Source organism: Schistocerca serialis, chromosome 12 (assembly GCF_023864345.2).
Source record: "Schistocerca serialis cubense isolate TAMUIC-IGC-003099 chromosome 12, iqSchSeri2.2, whole genome shotgun sequence".
Taxonomy (NCBI): domain Eukaryota; kingdom Metazoa; phylum Arthropoda; class Insecta; order Orthoptera; family Acrididae; genus Schistocerca; species Schistocerca serialis.
The window spans coordinates 38918567-38933500 of NC_064649.1; the positions used below are offsets into that span (position 1 = coordinate 38918567).

Genomic DNA, 14934 nt, shown 5'->3' on the forward strand with positions numbered 1-14934 from the left:
TGAATTCAAACACCACACAAAATACATATCTGCATACTTGCACTTGACAACGAGAAAAAATTCTCAAAATGCTTCATGCTAAGCATGAAAAATACCTAACTAGTGCAGTATTTCATTATTTAAATAATGAATGACAGCTGCAGGCTTTCAAAACCATGGATTATGACCTATGAAACAGTAAACTTTCCACTTCCCAGATAGTTATCAGTTCCAGTTACGTCAGTGGTTTTCATTAGATAATTAACCTTTATTAGTTAATAAACAAGTCCCTGGCATGTCTTTTGATGCCTGTTGTGTAAATATACCATACATAAAGTGCGAAAATGCAAGGGGGTTTCCTACAAAGTAACTTTTACAGCTTGGAACATTATTTCCCACATTTTATATTTTCCCGCATTTTACACAATTTTTTGAAGTCCCTTGAAAAGTGTAAAAGTGGGATTTCACTGTATGAAATCTGAAGAAACATTTTTTATCCATTCACTGTGTCTAATTTCGTACTGCATGTACTCTTTCTGTGTTGCGTATAAAATGTTTGGAAATGAAAGTTGTGCTGAGAGTTATCATACATTACTTTGGTTAATAATTTAAGCCGTTAATTTCAGATGTTTATAGATATATTGGAATCATTGTAAGATTTCTGATAATTACCAGGGGTGGATGTATGTTATTTTTTTTCTCACTTTGTAAAGAGGAATGGAAATCGACAAGTATGGAAGCAAAAAAAATTCATTGTTTGGATTGCAACGGAAAGGGGATGATAATGTGCTACACAGGCTGCTATAGCCAGAACAAACACAATCTTTGGAACATAGTACTTCATCGAGCAACATGTAAGGTACAGTGAAATAGAGATTTTGCGTAGCACTGAACACATTGACTGGACAACAGTAATCGAGGTTGCAAAATGGGCTGAGAACTTGCTTATGATCGTTTAGATTGTATTGTTTCTTCGGCGGCTCACCAGAGTGCACCAAGTGGTCAACCCAGATGTGCTCAGGCCTGTGAATTGTACGGATGTGCAATCTCTGAAATTGCACTTGTCGTCTTCATCATCATCATCTTTCATCCCCATTACGGTCGGAGGAAGGCAATGGCAAACCACCTCCACTAGGACCTTGCCTAGTAAGGCGGCGCGGGTCTCCCGCGTCGCTCCCCTACGCTCTGTAAAGAAGTATGGGACTCATCATAATCATGAGTGAAGGTACATCACAGGCAGTCCAGGAAATTGTATCTCTATTTATGCAAGGGCTTAAGACGTTAGTGTTCACTGTACTCAATTTCTCGAGGGCTCTCTGCCTTCAAATGCCAGTAAGTGGCTAATCCTCTTAGTTGCTTAGACATCTTATTTTGTACCTCAGTAGAAAAGTTAGAAGCATTGATGAAACAATAAAATACTTCAGGTTTCATGTACATCTTTGTGCTGGAAACCTTTTTAGATATCTTTTAATGATTCCGTATAACTGTCGTAGTTCATACCATCTTAGAAAGAAGAGCAGAATAACAATATTAAGATTAAAGGGTTTTGAAAGACAATTATGTAAATCTTCTCTGCGTCTTTCACTCAGTCTGTAAGGTAATTTTATGTAGGATTAGAAGGATGTATAATTTAATAGCATACACGTTTGAGCACACATCAGTAGTAATTTAGAGTATGTTATTAAGGGGGGATGGATTGCACAGGATAGATCTGCAGTGAAGTAGTAAATGCATCTGTTCAAATTTTGTGTATGCAAAATTGTTATTTTGTAAATTCAATTTCTTGAGACAACTGGATGGTTTTTGACCACAGTAAAGAATTACTGATTGTGATTCCAGCTGAGTGCCCTAAACATTTTTGCTGTGTTACCATCAGTAACCAGGGTACTAAGTAAGAGGTTTTTGTACAAGGTTATGAGCACTTGTGGTATCCTAAATAACTTCAGACACTGGGTACGATGAATTCCTTGCAGTAGTGTTCTGCACTGGTCTGTTAATTTTTTAGCCGGCCGAAGTGGCCGTGCGGTTAAAGGCGCTGCAGTCTCGAACCGCAAGACCGCTACGATCGCAGGTTCGAATCCTGCCTCGGGCATGGATGTTTGTGATGTCCTTAGGTTAGTTAGGTTTAACTAGTTCTAAGTTCTAGGGGACTAATGACATCAGCAGTTGAGTCCCATAGTGCTCAGAGCCATTTGACCCATTTGTTAATTTTTTATTTAGTAAACTGAAGTAATAAGTGTATTAATATATTATGATCATCCTGAGCAAATTATGCATGAGAATGCTCGGAATGCAACTGCACAGTATTACTACAGGAAGGAAGATGTTCTTTTGCTTATCTAAACACATCATATGTCGATACTGCTCTGGTATTGGAGCTCCATAAATTGTTGATCTATGGATCAAGTGTTTGCTCTTAAGGGGACAAATGTGGTGTGTGTTCTCAGTCACACTGTTTGCCAGATCTTGCCATACAAGAGCCACTGACGGCACAGTTTTGGCCACTCAAAGTGATAAAAGAATTTTATTTATTTATGGCTTTCTGAAAGCTGCTATGTGTCATTACGGATCATGCGATAATTTGAATTTCCTCTATATAATTTAACATTCTTTTAAAAAATTATTGGCTCAAATGATGTCACGAAACATGACACAAAAAGACACAATGATTGACCCATACACTAGCAAGAAGATTAAATTACTAAAGTATTTCTTGACTTACGTGAAACATAAGACTTCCAAACCAACATTCATTAGTGAAAATATAATTGCATTGGGTATTAAGTGAAATTTGTGACGGTCTCTTCTTCTTTCTTTCGTTCTTTCTTTCTCGCACAAATAAACATGCAGATCTTCAAACAAAAATTGGCAACTTATTTTAAATGTACATATAAACTGCAGAACAGTAATAATGTATGACTAAAATGTCAGTCAGTCAAAATTGGAATCAGTGAGCTCCTACAAGTACCAGGGCATGACAGTTCGTTGGGATGTCAAATGGTTTGATCACATAGGCTCAGTTGTAGGTAAAACAACGGCAGACTTTTGTTCAGTTGTTGTAAACCATGAAGATGCAGCCACTCTACAAAGGAGATTGCTTACAAATCACTTGTACATTTGAGAACATTGACAAGATCTTGGTACCTGTACCATATAGAACCAACAAAGGATATTTAATGTATATGAAAACATGCAGTACAAACAACAACATGTCAGTAGTAGACTTGCTGCAAAACTTTGAACTAGCAGCCACTCTTAACAAGGGAACTATCCAATATGATGTGTTGAAACCTGACCAGAAATTTTTTGTACAGGAAGAATACACTGAAAGAAACACAAGGACAGAATTTTAGTTGCAAATGCTCACTGCAAGTATTTTTTTTTTTTTTTTTTTTTTTTTTTTTAAAAAAAAAAGAGTTGAAAATTGTTAAATTCATAGGTTGGCAGGTGGCTGAAGGAATGTACGTTTCTGCAGTAGCTGCAGCAGACTGCATGTGCAACACAATGTGTGCATAGCCTTTGTTGACTGCAAATTGCTAAACAGATAACATGCAACAATGTAGTCATAATTTGTAAGGTAAATTCCAGTTTCTGTAGACATGTTTTTTTAACAACTGTTCGCTGGTATTAGCAATTTATTTTTACCTTCCATAATCAGTAGCAGTTGTCTTTTTGCGGTATCACTAAGTGTTAACAATGGAGGTACGACTGAATTAATTTTCTGTGTGTTTTCATGATATATGCTAGCTAGTAGAATTTGCCTTTACAAAGGTTTGAGAGTTCACAGTAATCTGAAATCCAATTAATGTTTTCAACTGGGTGAAGATGAAAACACGAAGAATGTGGTATGCACTCGAAATCATCTATTTCTTCTGAAGACTTACATATGTGCTATTTATTACTTAATTTCATGTACATGTATTTGTATGATGCTGATGTTGCGTTAGAAACTGTGGCAACATTAGAAGGAACAGGAAATAGTTGATGACTGCGAATTGTAGTTTGGACTGTGATTGTCGTGCTAATTAAAGTCCAGATCAAAACACAATGCCTTCCTAACCCAAAGAAAACAAGCACGATAATAGCTTTCAGTATCAAAGAAAAGGCTGTCAGGTTTTTTGTTAACTGAAGGAGGGAGAGAAAACGGCTAAAGTTGAGCAGTCTGTGAAGCTGGTTCCGTTTTGTAAAATCTGAACATGAATTACTGAAGTGGATCAAAGATTTATTAGAAAGTTTATTTCAGGTAAATGTTTAGAGAAGATGCTGTCAATAGGTAATACTATAGAGAAATTCTTAGCTGACGTAGAGACAGAGCTTCTAGTAAACCCCAAAAATGCTGTGTACAAAGCCAGGTAGTCTGGTTTTGTGTGAGAACTTTGTCACTTCACGTGAAAGACAGACAAAGTTGCTTGTGCAGTTGGTGGCTCATTAAAAGCAGGACTTTTTAGTTGCAAAAACCTTGTAATCGATGTGCCAAAATCTGGAAAAATGAATGAGAATAATTTTCAATATTACATCCAAAACATCATCTTAACAGCTGCAGCAAATAATTCATCACTTTTGTTGTGCTCTCTGCCTGGAAATAACATCACATATGTCTGTAGAAAACGATGAAAGGTCACTCTTGATAAAGAAAGAAGAAAGGGGGGGGGGGGGAATACCAGTACTGCCGATAGGCACAAATAAAACTAATGTTAGCTTTTGGAACTATTCGTACCTCAGGGAGGAGATAGGGATGGGATGTGTTGGCGAAGGTAAGAAAAAACTAACAGGTCAAACAAATCCTAGGATGAGAGGGAGCCGCAAGTAATGAGGTAGAGGGGAGACAAAGATGTACGGGGCCACAGTCTCTCACAGGTGTTGGAATGTGACTGACTTGCCCTCCTGTTTGTAGTTCCATACTTTCCTCAAGTGAATTTTCCTTGTTAGAGAATCTATGTTGCTAAACAGCTAATCTGGTGCATGGTCACACAGTCCCAGCTGCAGGTTGCATACCTAACGGCTTCTAGGAGCAACAAAAATTTGATTGTCAGTATTCCGTAGAGTTATTGACCAAATCTACAAATTTGAAATGCTGTCATAACCTCATATTTTTCAATCTGCATTCTAACGCGGCCTTCACCTGGCAACGATGTGAGGAGTTACCTGAAATGACATGTGGTTTGGATTCCATATTAAACTGTAGGTCCCCTTTTCCTGTTTGGAAAAGAGGTAGGTTAAGGACACAAGAGTTGCGGAAGTGGCAACCAATCAAAAGGCTTGCACCAGACATCTGACCCACAAAAATAACAATAACAATATTTTTCTCACTAACATGGTTAATCTCAAATTTTCGACCTGAAGTTTCCATTGTTTGGTTTAACATATGAACTCATTTGTAAAGTATTGGCACACTTGGAGCTGTTGCATACATGGGAGATCAGATTCTTTACAGAACTGAACGTGAGTGGTTTGCTGGTCAGTACCAAAGTTAGCACTTTATACGATGCAACATAACTTAAAAAAATACTTTCAATATTATGAAATGGATAGATTGCTACTCACCATATAGCAGAGATTTTAAGTCACAGACAGGCACAACAGAAAGAATGCTAAACACACAAGTTTTCAGCCAGGAGGCCTTATTCTGAAAAGATAACATACAAGTACATATTCACACAAACGCAGCTCACACGTGTGACCACTGTCTCTGGCTGCCGAAGCAGACGATGAGCAACTGGATATGATGGGAGAAGCAATTTGGTTGATGAGCAACTGGATATGATGGAAGAAGCAATTTGGTTCGTGCGGTGGTGGGGTGAAGAGGAGACTGGGAGGGGAGGCATAACAGAGTAGGGGTGGGGGGCAGTAAAATGCTGCTTGTGTGAGTGTACAGGGATGATGTGGGAAGAGGGTAAGGCAGCTAGGTGCAGTCGGGAGGTTAGAGAAATGACCTTTGGGGGGCGGGGAGGGGGGGGGGGAGTGGAGGAGGAAGACAAAAAGACGGTGGGTGTGTTGGTCAAATAGAAGGCTGTGTAGTGGACAATGACTAACAAAGATGGAAATATGGAGGCCAGGAAGGTTACGGGAATGTAGGATAAATTGCAGAGATAGTTCCTAACTGCGCAGTTCAGGAAACGTGGTGTTGGTAGTAAGCATTCAGACGGAATAATCTGTGAAGCAGTCATTAAAATGAAGACAGTTGTGTTGGGTAGCATGCTCAGCAACTGGATGGTCCAGCTGTTTCTTGGCCACAATTTGTTGTTGGAAATTCATGTGGACAGACTGCTTGTTGGCTGTCACGCCCACGTAGAACGAAGCACAGTGATTATGACTTATCTCGTAGATCACGTGACTGGTTTCACAGGTAGTCCTGACTTTGATGAGATAGATGATGGGTGTGACTGGACTGGAGTAGGTTGTGGTGGGAGGACATATGAGACAGATCTCGCATCTAGGTCTATTACAGGGCTGTGAGCCATGAGGCAAGGGGTTGGGAGCAGGGTTTGTGTAGGTATGGACAAAAATGGGCGTCAGAATACGACTGTGGGAGGTTTGGGGAGGATAGTGGATAGGATGTTATTCATTCCAGGGCATGGAGAAAGGTACTGGAAACCCTGGCAGAGAATGTGATTCAATTGCTCCCATCTTGGATGGTGCTGAATCACAAGGGGAATGCTCCTCTGTGGCCAGATGGTGGGATGTTGAGAGATGGTGATGACTGAAGAGATAAGGCATGTGCGATCTGTTTTTGTACAAGGTTGGGAAGGTAATTATGGTCTGTGAAGGCCTCAGTGAGACCCTTGTTATATTTCAAAATTGACTGCTGATCACTACAGATGCAATGGCCACGGGTGGCTAGGCTGTATGGAAGGGACTTTTTGGTATGGAATGGGTGACAGCTGTTAAAGTAGAGGTATTGCTGGTGGTTTGATATAGACAGAGGTACTGTTGTAGCCATCTTTGAGGTGTAGGTCAACATCAAGTAGGTGGATTGTTGGGTTGAGGAGTAGCAGGTGAATCAAATGGGGGAGAAGGTGTTGAGATTGTGGAGGAATGTGGGTAGGGTGTCCTCGTTATTTCATCTTGAATTTTCCATTATTCATAAATACTTTGTTAGAAATAAATTGAAATGAAAATAACTAATTAATAAAACAAAATTCGTAAAATTTATTTCTTCATTTTTGTTTTATGAACTACTTTATTACTGATGAACTTTGATTTTTCAGTGTCTTTGTGGTTATGTTACATAAACTGACATTTTTAGTGTTACTTAATTAGAGCAAAGAATTTGAAAACCTCATGTAGAGGGTGCTCAGGTTACTCTAACCTTCTTTCCACACTCAAAGGAGCAGGTTTTGGAAAACAACAAAAAATAATTACTTAAAGAAGAGTGTAAGTGTAAATTAGCACCAGTAAAAGTAACCATTAAACATTAAAACAGCCGAAAAGTAGATGGATACACAAACAAAAGGTTGAGTTGCAGGTTATTTGTATTATTATTGTAAGAACTCCAATCAAAATTTTTTGTTATTTTACAAATTAGTACCTCATTGCTTTGATGTTAAACTGACAGATTAGTTTTTATCTCTGTTGTGGTGAGATAATTATTCACTCAGAGTAAGGTAGTACTAACAGTTTATTAACTGTACATGTAAAGGCCACTGTAAACAAACTTGTTTGTCCAATGAGCCCTTGTCTAGCTGCAGATGTGTCAAACTCGTACATGTACAAACAAAGTTTGTCAGTTTAACCCCACTTTCGAGAAGACACTGTTAGTGTTCATATTTTGACAGTAGTGAGAATGGCCATAGATGCAGACAAAGCAGTCTGGACATTGACTTTGGTATTGCATTTAAAGGCAGAGAAGTAAACAAGATGCTGGTCCATGTAATGGCTGAAAATGAGAGATTTACCCATGAAAATCAGCTAAAGAAAATATTGCTCTCAGAACCTGATCGCATCAGCTTTCTGCAGGTGGACAGTGAAATGTTTAACTTGTTCAGAGTTACTTCACCCTCACATTGAAAATAATACACATGTATGTGAAAATTTATTCTCTTGTACTTGCTCATGTAATGAAATTTCTTCAAAATACCATAATGTAGCCCGCATGGTCTGAGGGTGAACTAGAGAATTTAGATTTCTTTCATTTCGTTGCACTCCTGCTTGTATGTTAAGCATAAAATAGTGATTTTGTTCATAACCTCTTCCTGCGTAATACATGGCTGGATAAAATGTGATTTGTCTACCATTTTGGTAATTGTGCTATTTTGTTTTTAAACTTGATTGTAGTTTTCATAGTTGTGGAAACTCGTCATACAGGGAGATAAATTGTAATAAAACCATTATTCACTAAACACGTGTGGCAAAACATTGACATAAACAATGTCCACCATCTTGTCAAACTTTCTGTCAATTGGAACTTTTTGTACACACGTCAAACACGATCTATGCTTGACAAACCCATCAAACAACATCGTACACGATCAAGTATTTGACAAGCATAGTTAAATTTGACAAAATGTTTGACCGTTTACAGGGCACTTAAGAGCACAGCAGGCTGGACATTCACACGACAACAAAATGTTGAATTTTAGTGCAGGTAATAAATAAGCAACTGAAAGTATTAATAATAGGACATTACAGACTGGCCCACATACATTCTTTTCCTACTTCAAATTCTTTAAGTTCAGTGCTTGGAAACTAATTTCGTAAAGCATTAAGATCCAGCTCTCAAAACCACATGATAAAGTTGACTTCAAAAACTTGTGAGCATCAAATATAAACAAAAAATCTAGCTGTTTAACACAGCTGTCTGTAGCTGTGTGTGTAGGATCTGGTATTGTAATTGCATGGTTACTGGTTACTGCAAGGTTGCTGGTTTGGTTCTTGCTAGATGTAACATTTTTTACATTTATTTGAATTCAGTATTTATTATGAGATTAAGTTGCTAAGTAACAAAAAAAAAATAGATTTTTCTTTACTAATTGTATGAAAATGCGAGATTTATAATAAATTAAAATTTCGTGTAAAGCTACAAAACATTGGATTGAAACTAAAACATGTATTCTGTCTCTAGAAGCTTTGAATAAATTCAAAAACTGTATTGAAAAGTGTTATTTACATTTTCCATATAACAAAAAGTGCATCATACTACTTTACGAAATTAATGTCCTGGCTCTCATCTTCAGATCCAACAAACATGAATAAAATCAAAGATTGCCAATCTTTAAGGTCTCCTTAGATCAAAACTGAGGTTTGCATATTTTTAGTGTGTTAATTGTTCTCTAGTCGCATTACGGGCATTTCACAGGGTGAGTTAGGTGCTCTAATGACAAATTTCCTTTCCATCCTTTCCCAATCCAACCTTGTCATTGGAGTCATCATCATCATCATCAGTTTTTTGTTATATTAGCAGATCATTTGTGTCTCCATAATCTGTGATCCATGCACCCTCCTTAATGCTGCGTATGTACTGCCGTCCATCATATCATCCAGAATTTGAAATCTCTTCCTTCCTTGCCTCCTCTTCCCTTCCACATACCCCTCTAAGACTGTTTTTATAAGCCATTCCTTCTTATGTCCTTATAAAATGCCCTTTTCGCCACTGCTATTGTGGTTTTAATTTCTGTTCTACTCTTCCATTTGGTTTATATCCAACTTCAGAGGTGTTCTCATATTTCTCCATTCAACATTGTCTTTATCCTTTTATTTCCTCCTTTTGTTTTCTTTGTGTTGACTTTCAGTGCATAAATCTTTCCTTTAGTTTCAGTGGCATCCATTATATTTTGTAATTCTTTTTCATCTGTTGCTAAAAGGTTCATCCTCTCTGCGAACATCAAACATCATGTTCTTCTTCCTCGATTATTATCCTCTTGTCACCTCATGGGCAAGTGGTCAGTCATATTTTAGGTATGGATTGAAAAGGCTAGGAGACTGACAGCAGTTTTGTCGTGCTTCTTTCCCTAGTTTTATCCAGTAAAGATATTTCAGCATGAAAAGTATACCCAATGTGAACTCATTGCTGTAAGGAACCTTAAATAGTTTCAAGCTATATTTGCTTCAAGATGGATTTCATTAATTCATTTATATAAATATGAGTTAAAAGTCAAATTTTGAAATAAACGTAACATCCTCTAACATTAAATCAGCTTTTATGCAATGTTACTCATAGAAATTTAAAGTTAAGCTAATGTTTGCATACACTATAGTGATCTATTTGTTCCTTCTTTATAAATTTGCTTTTATTTCTTTGGCAAACTTGTTTTTTCAGTTGATTGTGTATTAGAACAATTATTTCACAGGCTAGAAAGTAACATTCCATTGTCCTCTTCTTTTCTCAATCTGGTTAAGCTGTGTTACATATTATGTTATTAATACACATCCTACTCTTGCACTGTGCTAATAAGTTTTCATCGATAATTTGAAGAAAACTCTAGTTAATATTCATCGTCCTGCTCTCTGTACTGAGGCAGTTAAAGCCAAATCACAGTTGTTTGGCTACCGTGTAGACAAAATATACATTTCAAACTGGTTCTCAAATTCAGTAACAGCCATCCAGTACATTTGTGAACTATCTGAAGGAACGTGAACGCGAGAGAGAGCGGAAACGTGAGAGTCGACGGTCGAGTCGCCGTCGGTCTTCACGACATGGTGATGAGCTGCCGTCCGACTGGAAAGAATTTCATGCCGGCGGATACCGGATTGACGAGATGCGGAGACTAAAGCTGAAGTTGGAGCGCACCAAAGTGACGGGAGCCCCGGCAGGTTCTCGTGACCATCACAGCCGGCGCCGCCGATCGAGGTGAGTTCTTAGTTTCATGGTGTGTCTTTCTGTTAAGTGTTTAGATTTTCTGTTAAGGTGTGATAGTTATTGTCATATGTTGGGCTACATTACTGCTAGTCACACAGATCATTTTATTTGCTTTCAACATTTCCTCCATTTGAAGTACAAATGAGGAGCTGCTAACAAACTGAATTAGCATTTGATAATTTACTACCTCTGCCAGGTGAATATGACTGCATCAGAAAAATGTCCAGTGTCAGAAATCTATACATGGCATGTTTCTCATAAAGAAGTTTGTGTCTCTTTTTGTAATAATATGATGGAAACACAAGGGAATTGTACTGCATTTTTTTTTAATCCTAGAGGACAGAGATTCCATTTTTGTACTGTGTAACGGTCTGGGGCAAGAGGTTGTCACTTCTATTTTATTGTTACAGTCTGTTAACTTTGTTGCTTCCCAAATCCTAGAGTATTTGTTATGTTCTGCACATACTTGATCATGTGTTACACTGGTATCTGCAGGGACCAATGTACTGCACTATTGTACACACTTAGGAAGAATACATTTTTGTGAAGGAGAATAGTTACATTTCTTATTCATGCTTCATTGGTATATATTTGGCCTTTACCGCATAGACCAAATGTCTGGTTTATGCTACAGGCTGTAGATAAATATTTACTTGAGTCATCAGGATGTGGGAAGATAGCCTTTTTGTGTTTTCACAGATTCTTCGCAGGTAATTTATATGGTGATTAAGGTATCGTGGCGTGTTTTTTAATGTGTGTATGGGATCACTTACCACTTCTTGTATAGTATCAGGACGAGCTTGAAGACTATAACGGTTAAATAATATACTTCTTTAACTTTTCTCATTTGTGTTTGAGATGACAATACTTTCATTAGACAGCTGTAATGGTGGTTCAGTTTATGCCACAAGTGGAATAAATTGGACATCAAATATGTATACCATGTAATTTCCTTACCTTTTGGTTACAGTCAATTTATGTTTGCAAAATTTTCTTTCAATTTCATTGTGTATACTCTTCAACATGGATATCATTTTGAAAAATATTTTGATTATGTTAATGATTTTGGTGTATGGTATTTAGTTATCAGTTGAATATGGGAAAAGAATTTTAAAATTTGCTGGTACTGGTATTTGCACCATTTCAACTTCATGAATACCTAAATATCGTAACTAATTTTTTATTTGACTATCCAGCATTAGCTATTCATAGTGCTTGGACTCTATAGTTACCACTTGAAGAAAAGCTAAGAAATACAAACTTCAGACCTAACAAGTTGAAGATAAGGAAAAGCACAGTTTACTGTAAAATGAATGGGTTTCAGATTTGGCGTGAATTTAATTTTTGAAATAGGAAGTTCCATCTTTAAAGCAGAGAGATGGAGGAAGGGGCATTGAAAGCTAGAAGTAAAGGAAAGATTAGATTCCCTGGCACTTTGAATGTAGCAAGGGAGAACAATGTTTTCTGCTTTTCATCCCCCCCTCCTCCCCCCAAGACTTGCCTGTCGAAAAATTTTTACCTCTGTATCATCAGAGGCGAGTACTGAATACTTTTTTAAACTTTAGCCCATTTTGATTCTTGTGCAATTGGAAATGGTTTAACTGATTTCCCAGTACACAAGTTGTTGAGCCAAATGAAGTAAGAGTTATCGTGTATCTTTCTATAACAGTATCAAAGAGAAATAACTTTTCCTCCAACCTGCTCTCACCCCACCACCACTCCCCTCTCTATTGATATGTGGACAAAGGAATTAGAAATAATGTATCTAATACATTGAACAAATAGTAGAACTCTTGCGATTCTAAAATGTACAGATTTCTATGGGAATCATTCATTTTTTATATCTGATATAATTCATTAAGTCTGAAGTTATACTGTCATTTGATTTACTGTAGGGTTATCAGTTTTGTGCTGTAACAAACTACTAAAAGGAAGGGAAATAAAGTAGATGGTAATCATCATACTTGAAAAGATGAACACTCAAAAATGAGCATATAACTGTTTGTTGTAATTTTAATGGGTCACATTTACTTCATCTTGATGTCCACAAAGAGGTTATGCGAACAGCGATTCGTGTGTTCACTTGAGGGAGAGTATGAGGTGACTCTCATTATCAAAAAGATATGAACACAACTTTAGGTGTGTCCTTCGTTGAGAATGGGGTAGCTGAGCTTTCCTGTTGTTCCCTTTGTGTTAAAATGTTAAGTTACTCTCCTTTTCCAGTTCCCCTATCATGCTAATGGCATCAGCAAGACTATTTCTCCTGTGGAGATGGATTTGTTAATCTCTTTCTGCCTGAAGCAGCACGCACCAAAGGAAGGAACACGCTTGGTATCAAGGAATTGTAACACATTTTCTTTAACATTAAATGAAGCTTAGTGGTTGTTGGCTTTTATTTGTGTCAGTATTTTATATAAATCATGAACTATTTCTTTAATCCTTCATAGACAGTTTGAGGCAACTATATTTTCCTTTAATTTGTTTATAATTAGTTTCTTGATTTCATAAAACACAATATTTTGTAGGATTATTTTGTTTCTGGTGAAATAATGATGATGGTGTGTGTGTGTGTGTTTGTGTATGTGTGTGTGCATAACATAGCTATTTGAACTGTGAAACTGTAACCAATGTATATTGGTTGATGCTTTTAGCGTTGAACGATAAACGAGGCAAGTGCACGAGAGCAGCTGTGCTGTTCGAGAGACAAAGAGAGAAAGCATATCATTTCTGAGCTCCGATGTCCGATTCTAGTCTCGGGGGTCTCAGAAGATTCTGTACACGGACCACCAGCACTGGCATGCTGCAGGAGATTGCTTTTCCACAAATGGAAACACTGATTTTTTTGTTGAGAGTTACAGACACACTTATTGACAATCTATTGTAAAAATAAAGAAAAATAAATTTTTATACTTTTTGTTATAAGTTCGTCTTGCATTGTATGTAATTATTGCTATAACATATACCCTTGATATGACAAAGTTAAAAAACAAAAACAAAACAGTTTGATAATGTACATAAGTCTGCTAGACTCAAGTTTTACCCTTTGATTACAGGTATATTAGATTAGGCAATATCATTTATTGTTTCACACAAGTAGTTGATTAGTCTGCATAAAACACGTGGGGTATAAATTTTTTCAGTTGTGTTGTTCCAGATTGGCAGTCTTCTCTTGATTTCATTTGCTTTGTCCAATAAAATGAGTTACTTCATAATGCAACTTCTACCACACTGTTTCCTTAAGTCACTTAAGTTCATGATTGTCATATTTATTTTAATATTTCAGTAGTAAGTGCAATCCTGTTAATGAACTAGCATTGTTTTCAGTACTTAAACATATTAGATATATTGAATATATGAATTAATGTTGAGGCATGTTGAGGCATCTTTGACATTCAATATTCTTTCAACAATTTCAAGCCAAGTTTCCACTATATTATGGACACAGTATGTCACCTCTGGTACATACACAGTGATATCAGATGCACTTTAGTATAAATGTGTTAAGAAATGTTGCCACACTTTACAGAAGTTGTAATGAAAATGTATTGAACAAGTTTATGGTGGTGCTTCAAAATGTTTCCAAGCTTAATTTATTCAACCTGTTTTGTGCTTAGCATGTCATACGTTTGTGTCAGCCACCAACATAATTACCTTGTTCTGAAACATGTTTATCTGCAATGTCATTAAAAACTAAAATGGCATCAGACTGTGATTTAGAAGTGGAGCCACATCTGAGCCGTAAGCGTGTGAGACATCTCCGACATTTTTAAAGTGAAGCCTCGTATGTAGAAGATGCAGATTAAAAGAGTAATGCACAGAGCACATAACAATTGGTTGCATGTGTGATACTGATTCCACTTTATGATAGGATTTGAAGATAGATATGTCCACTTTATGATAGGATTTGAAGATAGATGTGAAACAATTAGTTCCTCTATGTAACCCCCCCCCCCCCCCACCACCACCACCACCATCACCACCAGAAATAGAATATTCAAATTTTGACATGTGTTAAATTACCAGTACTAATTAATGCTGTTGCAATATCAAATACGTTATTCAGTGATTGATCACTTCCTCCAGTGTGCTTCACAATCAATTTCTGGAATTTGAAGACTTTATTAACACTTTTGAGACTGGCCTGAGTCACATTGAGCACT

At 37.0% G+C, this 14934-nt stretch overlaps 1 protein-coding gene across 2 annotated transcripts in view; it reads left to right on the top strand.

The window, feature by feature from the left end:
• The window catches only part of LOC126428268 (cleavage and polyadenylation specificity factor subunit 6-like), an 81239-nt gene extending 67543 nt beyond the window's left edge, over window positions 1-13696 (top strand). For both annotated transcript variants that reach the window (XM_050090183.1, XM_050090182.1), the window contains 2 exons: window positions 10545-10765; window positions 13426-13696. In XM_050090183.1, the coding sequence (XP_049946140.1) occupies window positions 10545-10765; window positions 13426-13438 (234 nt within the window). In that variant the 3' untranslated portion in view covers window positions 13439-13696. The remainder of the gene's footprint in view (window positions 1-10544; window positions 10766-13425) is intronic.
• The last annotated feature ends 1238 nt before the right edge of the window (window positions 13697-14934 follow it).